This window comes from Thermobia domestica, chromosome 8, assembly GCF_964235325.1.
Source record: "Thermobia domestica chromosome 8, izTheDome1.hap1.1, whole genome shotgun sequence".
Taxonomy (NCBI): Eukaryota; Metazoa; Arthropoda; class Insecta; order Zygentoma; family Lepismatidae; genus Thermobia; species Thermobia domestica.
In genome coordinates this window covers 257,790,128-257,802,151 of record NC_137461.1, presented here as the reverse complement: position 1 = coordinate 257,802,151, position 12,024 = coordinate 257,790,128, and the positions used below count along the sequence as shown (strand labels likewise).

The following is a 12,024-nucleotide window of genomic DNA, read 5'->3' as shown; positions in this document are numbered from 1 at the left end:
ATACTCAATAACAGTGATACACATACTCCTAATAGTGACATAATCTCCTAGCATAACAGCGATTCAAATACTGCTACAAACATACTCATAACACACTCATAACAAACATACTCATAACATTCAACAGTGACAAACATACTCATAACACTGATACATAGTCTCCTAACAGTGACTCACAGTCTCCTAACAGTGACATATAGTCTCCTGACAGCGATTCAAATACTGCTAACAGTGACAATCATACTCATAACAGTGATACATAGTCTCCTAACTGTGACTCACAGCCTCCTAACAGTGACATTTAGTCTCCTGACAGCGATTCAAATACTGCTAACAGTGACAAACATACTCCTAACAATGATACATAGTCTCCTAACAGTGACTCACAGCCTCCTAACAGTGACATTTAGTCTCCTGACAGCGATTCAAATACTGCTAACAGTGACAAACATACTCCTAACAGTGACTCATAGTCTCCTAACAGTGACATTTAGTCTCCTGACAGCGATTCAAATACTGCTAACAGTGACAAACATACTCCTAACAATGATACATAGTCTCCTAACAGTGACTCACAGTCTCCTAACAGTGACATTTAGTCTCCTGACAGCGATTCAAATACTGCTAAGAGTGACAAACATACTCCTAACAGTGACTCACAGCCTAACAGTGACATAGTCTCCTGACAGCGATTCAGATAGTGCTAACAGTGACAAACATACTCCTAACAGTGATACATAATCTCCTAACAGTGACTCAGAGCCTCCTAACAGTGACATATAGTCTCCTGACAGCGATTCAGATAGTGCTAACAGTGACAAACATACTCCTAACAGTGATACATAGTCTCCTAACATTGACTCACAGTCTCCTAACAATGAGATAATCGTCGCATGAGAACCAGAGGAACGTAACTCCATTTTCGTAGGTTTACAGGCAAAAGGACAAAAAATATTATGTTCTTAGAAAGATATGTTTTTAATAAAATGGTAATTGAGGTACATTACAACAAATGATCGACAAGGAGAAGAGATGGCGTTACGTTCCATTTACACCAGGTGGGGCTTTCAAAATTATGTCCAAACACGAAGAAAACGAAAACCGCATTTTAAGAGTTACGTTCCTCTGGTTCTCATGCGACAATATAGTATCCTAACAGCGATTCACATACTGCTAACAGTGACAAACATACTCCTAACAGTGATACACAGTCTCCTAACAGTGACTTACAGTCTTCTAATATGGCAAGTTTCCTAACAGTGACACTTAGTCTCCTAACAATGATTCACATACTCCTAATAGTGACACACATACTCGTAACAGTGATACACATAATCCTAACAGAGATACACATAGTCCTAAGATTCATACACGTATTGCTGACAGTGATACACATATTCTTAAAAGTGACACACATACTCCTAACAGTGACACAGTCTTCTAGCAATGACACAAATCTCTTAACAGTATTTCACATACTCCTAACAGTGACATAATACCCCTAAGAGTGCCACACAATTTCCTAACAGTGACACATAGTCTCCTAACAGTGATTCACATACCCCTAATAGTAGCACATACTCCTAACAGTGATACAAAGTCTCAAAATGTGACACAATTTCCTAAGAGTGATTCAATACTCCTAAGAGTGATTCAATATTCCTAACAGTGATGCACATACTCCTAACAGTGATACAGGTACTGCTAACAATGATACACGTATTCCAACAGTGGTACACAGTCTCTTAACAGTGACACAGTCTCCTAACAGTTATTCAATACTCTTAACAGTAGCATACATACTCCTAGCAGTGATACACAGTATCTTAACAGTGGCAGTGTCTTCTAACAGTGACACATACTCCTTACAGTGACACACAATCTCCTTACAGTAATACACACACTTCTAACAGTGCCGTGTACTACTTGTATTATACGTATTTCTAATGCAGTAGCAGATCAAATCAGGGCCGTGCTGGGATACTAATGAGGGCGGTGGACAAGTCTACTAAAAGGCGCCCATACAAACGGGAATATATATATATATATATATAGAGAGAGAGAGACTTTGAAAGAAAGTATGGGTGTCATTTTATATCAAAATCACCACCAAATTTGTTTTAGTGTTAACGTAAATAGCTAACCTCGAATCGAAATCCTCTTTACTACAGAAAAATTTTTTAGTTCCTGTAATAACATTTCTCTCAAGTAAGAAGAGGCTAAATGTATTAACAACTAAATATAGCTCTTTGGCCTATGGACGCAGGAGGCTCATTGCCGCGTTTACAAAAAATTTCCATTGATTTCTGTCCTTAGAAAACTGAACCCAGTTTCTACTTTATATTTCAATCTCTGCGAGAACCATTTTAATATTGTCCTCCCATCTGCGCCTCGGCCTTCCTAACGGTCATTTTCCTATTTGGATTTCCAGTTACAACTTCGAAAGCGTTTCTAATTTCTTGCATTCTGGCTACATAACCTGACCATTTGAGCCTCCTAGACTTGATGACCCTAACAATGTTTGGTAAACGGTATAAAATTATGCAGTTCCTCGCTATGAAGTTTCCGCCTTTCCCCATTCCCATTCCTTTTGGAGTTCGAATATTGGTTTAAGAATCCTGTTTCCAAATACTTTTAGTCTGCGATTTTTTCTCAGAGTCAGTGACCATGTTTCGCAACCATACAGCGCAACATACATGATTATCGTTTTATATTTTGAGCTACAAATTCCTCAACAGAATTAGCGACAACAAAAGATTTTCAACTGAATAATAGCACCCTGCTTTCAGTTGGCATCAATTTTTTTAGTGATTATGGTTTTGGTGTGTTAATAATGATCTTAGATATTTGAAAGTATCCACTTTGTCGAAAGAAAATATTATTTGGTATTTTATCGCATCCATAAAATGCAGTATTACGATCCCGACAAACTTCTATTTATTTAGTTTTCTGTGCATTTACTTTTAAGCCTATATCCCTGCAAGCGTTAATTAAGATTTCTGCATTCCTTTCTTTCTATTGTTCTATCATTCCCTATTAAATTTACATCAGCAGCATACGCCATAACCTGGCAAATACAATTCAGCTCTAGTACCTGATTGCTGTCTTTGATTTTCCTTATAGTGTTCTCCAGAACAAAGTTAAATAATTATGACGACAACGCATCTCCTTGTTTCAGGTTATTCTCAACGTGAAAGCTCGTGAACAAGAATTTCTCTACTCGAACCTTACTTCGGGATTTATTTAAACATATCTTAATTAATCTACCTTTTTCGGTATTGCAAATTCTGTAAGCATGTTGTACAATGTTTCCCTCCTACCAGAGTCTAAAGTCAATAATTGATGTGCCAGGATGTTGCATTCTCTCATTTCTTTTCAAGTATTAGTCGAATGGTAAATATCTGGTCGACAGTTGATCGATTTTACCTAAATCCGTTCTGATAATCTCCAATAATTTCATCTGCGTATGGAGTCAATCTTCCTAATACAATGTTTAAGAGGATTTATTGGATGCTGGCAGAAGAGAAATGCCTCGATAATTATTAAATCTGTTTTGTTGCTTTTCTTCTGAGCTGAAACAATGATTGATTCTCTTCACTCTTGTGGTAATTCCTCCTTGTTCCAGATAATGAGAATGAGTTTGTGTATCTTGCTCTACAATAATTTCCCTCCAGCTAAAATTAAGTCAATCAGAATTTCGTCTACACCCTGAGATATGTGTTTATTTATTTATTTATTTATTTATTTATTTTGTTTTTAAATAGCGATTTCTATTTCTGTCTGGTTAGGTTCTGGAATATACCGTTATGCTGCATGCATTTCACTTTCTCCACGTGCATTAGTTTTTGGCTATGTGTTAAGCAAATCGTGAAAGAAATCTTTCCATCTATCTAAGATGCTATCTGTATCAATGAGAACTGTTCCTTTAGGATTCTTTAATATATAAGGACGAAGTTGATAGCCCTTCTTAAGTTTCTTGATGCATTTATACATGTCCCGAATGTTTTTGTTTTCACTATTATCTTCAAGTTATATAAGTTTAACTTTCAAAAGTCGCGTTTCTTTGTTCTAAAAGTTTTAGAAGTTTTCTGCCAGATGACAATGAAATTTTATGCAGTTATTTCGTTCGGATTTTGTAGCCAACTCAGTTTCTTCTGTTTTCTCTTGTCTGCTACTTTAGTACATTCCTGGTTGAACCATGGTTTGTTCCTGCGTATTTCTGCGTCCTCCAATATTTCTTTTGCTGAAATTTTAATGTTATCTCTAATTTCAACCAAGTATCTTGAATATTAGTGCACTCCGAACCTTCTAAAACCGAGAATCTATTCGACCCTTCAATCTGGCTCCCCTCTCACCTGACTCTCCTCTATTTTTTTTAAAAAAAAAATACCGCTCCGTTTTCAGATATTGAATATTTCCTTTATTCCATAATAGTCTCTCTCTTACTATCACAATCAACTCCTCTGAACGACCGAACATCAGTTGTGCTAGGCTGCTCTTTTCTGTCTACTAAAACATGATCAGTTTGAATATGGGTTTTTCATCTGATGAGGTCCAAATATATTTATGAATGTCGCGATGTTGGAATTTTGTAATCTTCACGATAAGGTTTTTGGATATTGCACAGTTCATGAGTCTAACGCCGTTGTCGCAACATTCCTTATGCAAACATTTATTCCCTATAATCGGTTTGAAAATACCCTCTGGTCCTACCTTAACATTGAAACCGCCTAACATAATTTTCATATGGTAATGCAGGAGATGATCAAATACCCGTTCTATTTTTTCGTAACAACTGTCTTTTTTTAATCGCCATCCTTATTTTCTGTTGGGGGATGTGCATTTAAAACAACAATATTACACCACCGACCCTTAAGGGAAGTAAAAGAAAATCTATCATTAAAAAATTCAACCTATTTGGTTGCTGATATTACGTATTCGTTTGTGAACGGAAAGCCCTGTTTCTAGTTGGTAATTTTTAATTTGTTCCCCGTAAAAGAACGTAAAATTTCCCGACTTGACTTCTCCATTTCCTTCTCATCTAACTTCCTGATATCCCACTAGGTCCAACCTCTATTTCTAAACTCATTTTTTACAGATTTTACCGCGCCTTTCCTATAGAGACTTGTTATATTTTATGTTCCAAATCTCATGTCGATTTTACTTTGCGGAGTTCGTGCCAAGTTATCAGTTCTGATCCGAGGATTCTGCGAACTTATCTGAAATATATATATTTTTTTTTTTAAATGGATGAGGTTGTTAGCCTCACACCAAATTCTCCAGCTGGATTATCACCCCTTGTCTGTCCGCAACTGCTTACTCAGTATATTCACAGCTAACCTCTATATCCCAGAGGCCTTCTTCTCGATCCACAACCTGAGGACGCGCCGTGCCGTGGTGACAGGAAGACCACATTTTACGGAAATTAACACAGTTTTATTTCAGAAATACAACAGGTACTGATTATCCGAACACTGCTTTAAAACACGCAGAAACAATCAATATGCTCGGATATATGGATGCATATTAAGACTGTGAAAGCTTCGATGCCGTAAAAATCGTAAATTAGAGACTAGTGTCAGTGTAGTATTATATAAATGCATCGTACGTTTGACTATCCGAACTATTCTTGATGTATCACATTGTTTCGTTTTATAGCTATATAACTTTCTGAAAGTATTTGAGAACAAGATCCTGAGACGAATATTCGGACCCAAGAGGAACGGGAATGGGGAATGGCAAAAACTTCATAACGGGGAACTACATAATTTATACGGTTTACCCAACATTGGTAGGGTCGTCAAGTCTGGGAGGCTTAGATGGGCAAGTCATGTAGCTAGAATGGAAGAAAGTAGAAACGCTTTCGAAGTCTTGACTGGAAGACCAATGGAAAAACTACCATTAGGAAAACCTAGGCGCAGATGGGAGGACAATATTAAGATGGATCTCGCAGAAATTGGAATACAAAGTAGAAACTGGATGCAGTTAGCTAAGGATAGAAGTCAGTGGAGAGCTTTTGTGAACGCGGCATTGAACCTCCGGGTTCCATAGGCCATAGAGTGAGTGAGTGAGTTAGATTATACTCTTTACCTGTTCTCTGCCAATAGCAACTGTATGAATTTATAATACAAAACTGAAATACAGAAGAATAAAATAAAAAAAAAATGTCATATTTCGCAGGGCATCTTATGTAAAGGGCGCCTTGTATTCTTCACAGGTTCTGTACTACCAGTCAGTATTTCAATTTATTAAACAAAGCTGTTATACAGGATAACTAAAACCACTTATTTATAATGTGATGTTTCGTAGGGCGCCTTATGTAAAGGGCGCACTGTACCTTTCACGGGTTCTTCGCCAACAGTAGCTAACTATGTGTATTTATTGTACAGAACTGTGCTATACAGAAGAGTAAATAACATCGTTCATCTTTGATGTGGTCTCGGAAGGGCGCCTAATGTAATGGGCGCCCTGCACCTTTCACGGGTTCTCTACCAATAAAACTGTAAGAATTTATTACTAAAAACTTGTACCTTTATTTATACTGTGATATATCGGAGGGCGCACCGGGACACGTCCCGGTGTCCCGGTGGGCCAGCACGGGCCTGGATCAAATCAATTCCTACTTGTTCATCATTTTTACTCAATAATAGCAGTTCTTTTTTTTTTAAAAAAATCAACAAAACAAGAGAAGTGGTTTCTTATACCATATGACACCATTGAGGATTTTAAGACAGACAATTCAAGACACTCATACTACTAAAATTGCTTTAAATATTCAAAAGGTGTATTTTCCATTCCCTATTTGCATCTATTTCATCTCTACAAGTGTTTCTCATACGTCTTCAATAGAGTTTTGTTTCGAGTTTTGAAGCTAGGTAGACTACCAAATTGGAGAAATCCAACATTGAAATCGGAAGTAGATGAAACCTGCTTGGAACGTTGATTTCATATTTAAAAAAAAATCTCACTATCTCTGACTGGTTATTCTATATGCATATATAGTATTGAAACGAGAAGGAAAACATCTTTATCATTTTTAGTTTTTATAGATAGATAAGACATAAGTAGAGATACAAGTTGTTCTTGGAACGCTGAATCCATAGCCAAAACCAATTTTCGCTACTTTTTACCGTTTTTGGTCTTCTGGAAATGGAAGATGTCTAGTCTACTAATTCCGGTTTCAATGCAGAGACAATGGCAGAGATGGAATCTATTGTTGGAATACTTTAAATATTTATATAATAATACTTCTTTATCGCTCTTTTTGACTTTTTGCTATATAAGGATTCTGTAATCAAACTAGAAGTGAAGAATCTTCTATTATCACTCTCCGTTTCAATAAAAATAAGAGGGCGGATAGGGAATGTAATTGTTAGGACGCTGAACTCATTAACAAACATTACTGTCTCTTATCATTTTTGATAACTTTTGACGAACAACACATTAACATAGTGTCGTTCTATAAGAGTTCGTTTACTTACGTAGAGGGTAGTTTGAACGTTTTGAAAATTCACAAAGAAACAAATACATTATATGCCTCCTCGTATGCAAAGTGCCGTCGCCTTTTGGCGGATAGCCGCCGAAGTGAAAGAAAAAAGACTGCCGACATCGGTCCGCTTTCGGTTCCAAGCGGAAAGCCACCGAAGCGGGAGGAAAGCGGCTGCCGTCATCGAAAAATTAGCTGGCAATTGTCGGTGTTTCGGCAGGCGGCGTTATACAGACTTTGCGACGAATGACCGCTGAATGATGGTGAGTGAGAACTCGGGAATGTCCGCTGCTGGGATATAAGAACAATAGGTGGCAGCACTGCTACTCATGTAACTGTTCACAAACTCACAAACTATTTTCATGAATGATTACAGCAGAACATGTTACGTTACTTGGCAAAAATGCCAAATATACTGCGGAAAGCTTTGCGCGTTGTAAAGAATACAATCCAATTAAAAATTCTCACTGATAATTACTAGTTACTTCTGATATGCTCGAAAGGCCATGTCTTTGATGTTATCATTTGTGACAACTAACACTGGCTTGTGAATTGTGGCGTTCATGCACTTCATCTCATCATCATAACCTTACGACTACTCAAATCTTATACCATTCGTTCCTTGTTTATTTATTTCATTCCTTATGTAAATATTACGATTATTGCAGTCTCATCTCGCTGTTACTCCTGCTCTGTGTATGTATTCTTATGTCTCCTGCTATGGTTACAACAACAATAAAAGTTCACCTATATGTATAAATAAAGTGAGCTTCTTTATTATTGTTGTTGGAAAATCTCATAGCCCATACATGTGTTCCACTTATATCTCAACTACAACTTAAGTCCCTTCCGAAGAGACGACGTTATCGTCTGCGGAAAACAGTAAAATAATAATAATAATAATAATAATAATAATAATAATAATAATAATAATAATAATAATAATAATAATAATAATAAAAATTAAAAAATCTTTGGTGTGAAATTAACATATAAGTACGCTAAAGCATTAGTTATTTTGTGTTTTAACCATGTATTGGTATAGAACTTTCAGGGTCCCGGCGAAATTAAAATATCGCTAATTTTACAGTAATTATGTGATATCTTCAAATAGATAAAAGATAATTGAAATATGGAACAAGAGCGCCCTAGACAATATTATTTTGCGTGAGGTACCGTTATCACAAGTCACCTAGTGGCTTTCCGTTTTCAGCTGTTTAGAAACGCGAAAATAAATGCCGATTTTCAAAATGGCTCGAAATTGAAAGCAGATAAGTGAGTCGTGATAACGGTTTCTCATGTAAAATAATATTGTCTAGAGCAATCTTGTTCCGCATTTCGATTATCATTATCTTTTATCTATTTGAAGATATCACATAATTACTGTAAAGTTAGCGGTATTTTAATTTCGCCGGGATGAAGACTCTTAAAGGGGGCAGAAAAGAGCCCTTGTGGCGGGTTAATACCGGTATTGGTGGTTACGGCTAGGCCATGTGGCGGTTTAATGGCAGTAATGGTGGTTTCAAGTAGGAATGGACAAAACCGGTTTCTAGAAAAACCGAAACCCAAAAAACCGGTATTCCGGTTTTGTTCAAAACCGGTTCGGTTTTCACCGAAACTGGCTTCGGTGAAAATTTTTGGAAAACATAAAACTATTTCTGTGGAAATGGAATCGGTTTCCGGAAAACGAAACACTATTTTGGTCAGAAATACAACAAATTTAGGAAAAAAACGGAACCGGTTTTGAAGAAAACCGAAACCGGTTTCGGTAAAAAACCGAACCGTTTTTGAAAATTTTCAAAAAACGGTTTCGGTTTTCTAAAAACCGAAAACCGTTTTTTGTGCCAACACTAGTTTCAAGCCGGCATTAGTGGTTCAGACGAGGGGAAACAGGATGGCGCCTTATTACTGCTATGGCGGTAAAATTGAGGCATTCGTGTAATTTCGTAACGGTACCGCAGCGTTAAGCCGCCGTCGGCCCGCCAAATTTTTGACGGCAGTCTGCCGCGGTTCGTGGTCGGTCCGACTACGTCTTACACATGGGGCTACTTTAGATCCACAAGATCTTTCGTTATTCATAGTGAGGAAGGTTTTCCAGTGCCACTGAATACAAGTTTAATTATATTCAATTACACATGAAAATTCAAGAGACAGTAAATTATATTCAAAAATTAGAGATTTTTACTGAGAATTTTCCATCACCGACATTTTAGTCCTATATTTGATTCCTCCTTGAAAAAAAAGAAAAAAAAAGAATGAATGAAAAGGACACTATTTATCGTACACAAGCTGACAAGAATTTTAATTTGCAAAAACGGGACGCATATGAATCGCATAGGTGGAAGAAAGGTAAGTGGTATAAAATTTACAAATTCCATTTTAAGTACCAGTATTGCTTCGAAGTTACAAAATACAAAAGTAAGAGTGATAGTGCTGCAATGTTCCTTTTTTTCTTCTTATCGAAAGGATAATGTCTTCTGTAATCTGACTCCACTAAACTTCTTTTATATAAATCTCTTTCTATAGCACACTATAATAAAAGCTCGCATGGACGGGTTAATTCGTTTGTGTGTTAAATGAGTGCTCATTAATATATTATATACTTATATTTTGGCGTTAGATATTACAATTGCTACAATGTCGCACGGACGTCTTAACACTCGGATCGTACCTCTCCAACTAACTTATTGAACTCTCTTTTCACACTCAGTGTATCCAACTACAATATAATACCACTAATTCAATTCTTTTTTCTTATTTGCATACAAAATAATTCAACTGATCTTTAGAAAATACTAAACACTACAGTGCAGCGTTTTGTAAGTAATATTCAACAATTGTCAGTTCCAGGCACGGCCTAAAATGAAAATTCCCAGTAAGTGTTGATACCAAAAATAACTCTATACGCAGTCATTTAAACGGAAGAGTGCAGAATTTGTTCTGGTCATTTATATTTTGAATAACAATTACGAGACACTTTGTTCATATTGCTCAAAAACAGGACATTTAGGCACCTCGTTTGAGAATCAGAAAAGAAAAAAAATCAGAAAAACGGTTCGAAAAAGTACTCTTCTGGTTAAAATGAGACCTCTGGCAACCTTAATCGTACGAGTTCAATCTAGCTAATTCGATCTGGATCAAGCTTGGCACAGTGGTAGACCTTAACCTATCACACAAGATTGTGAAATATTAAAGTATATAGACCTTTGCTTCCTAAGTTATACGTAAAATAAAATCAAACGAAGATGGAATTTTACAGATATGTATAGTTAACAGATCGCACTACTAGGATGCGTCAAAATACCTAGTAAATGCCATTTTTTAAATTCTGACTCCATACAGACAGAATAGGAATATGCGCATGGAGACACTTAGAAAACTATAGGCAGGCCATTGGTTTCGAGTGTACTTCGCCACCAGCTGGTCTACGGTTCAATGCCGAGCCAGTACCATTTGGGCAGTTTGTTTATAATTGAAAGAGCTCGTAGTCTCCAGCTCGTATTCTTCAAAGTCGTTGAAGCGCTGGCCTTGCACGAAGAGATCACCATCACCACGAACATTTTAATTGATTACACTGTTTCAAAAGTTCGGGGAAAAAGAACCGTATGATTTTGTTATAATAAATCACTTACCTTCCTTTAGTTCCAACGCTGCCAACTCTGGAATCCTTGAGACAATAATCTGGAGATTTCGTGATATAAATAAGGTCATCATCGTTATACATGCCCATGGCGCTGTTGGCAGGCATCAGCTTTCGAGTGGTGCCCACCCTCCGGTTGACGACTTCCGTCGCAATCACATATTTTCTCTTCAATCGCTCACCAATCTCAGCGAGTTTCGGTAATGCACGCCAGCAGGTCTTGATGTTACACGATCCTGATACCCCGTGGCACTTACACTGCGTGATCAAACTATATTCGACTGCCTGAAATAGAAACGGAAAAATAAATTGAAAAATCTTGTAAAAGAAAATGAAATTATGCAAATTTAGTGTTTCTATTAATGTAAGCAGGAAGTAATATGATTGGTTGGATTGGATTTAATGTCTCTTTCGACACCAAGGTTATTGGAGACCTAAAGTTTGAAGTGTAATCTGAACTTCATAAGCTACCACACGAAATCGAACTTGGATCTTTCGCCTCTAACCGTGTACGATAACAATATTGCAATGTTCTGTAGGTAGAGTCTAAATAATATACACGGGAACTTAACCCTTCACCCTTTTATTACAAAATGTCATAATATTTTACAAAGTTTTTGTAAATTTCTAAATCTCTTTAAATGTTTTCAGTGTGTGGCAAGAGCGAAGCCCCTCAGCACACAATGTAGCCTCAAGAAAAGAAAGGATTTTGTCTTACAAGGTACACCTTGTCTCAAAAAGGTTGAGCGCATTCTTTATTAGTGTTTTGAGGCAAAAAATTTCTAAGTCCAGCTTCGGGTATCTTCGGGGAAAAGTAAGCCAGGTTCGAACCTCCAAGCCAGCCTTTGCAATCGGGAAAAAGTTTGCAGATGTGTTTTTCTTCTTTTAAATATAATAA

General features: G+C 36.9%; 1 protein-coding gene across 2 annotated transcripts in view; it reads right to left on the bottom strand.

Annotated features, from left to right (window-relative positions):
• Positions 1 to 12,024, bottom strand: part of LOC145693565 (protein Wnt-11b-2-like) — a 246,002-nt gene that overhangs the window by 87,570 nt on the left and 146,408 nt on the right. For both annotated transcript variants that reach the window (XM_081769658.1, XM_081769659.1), the window contains exon 4: positions 11,119 to 11,411. In XM_081769658.1, the coding sequence (XP_081625784.1) occupies positions 11,119 to 11,411 (293 nt within the window). The remainder of the gene's footprint in view (positions 1 to 11,118; positions 11,412 to 12,024) is intronic.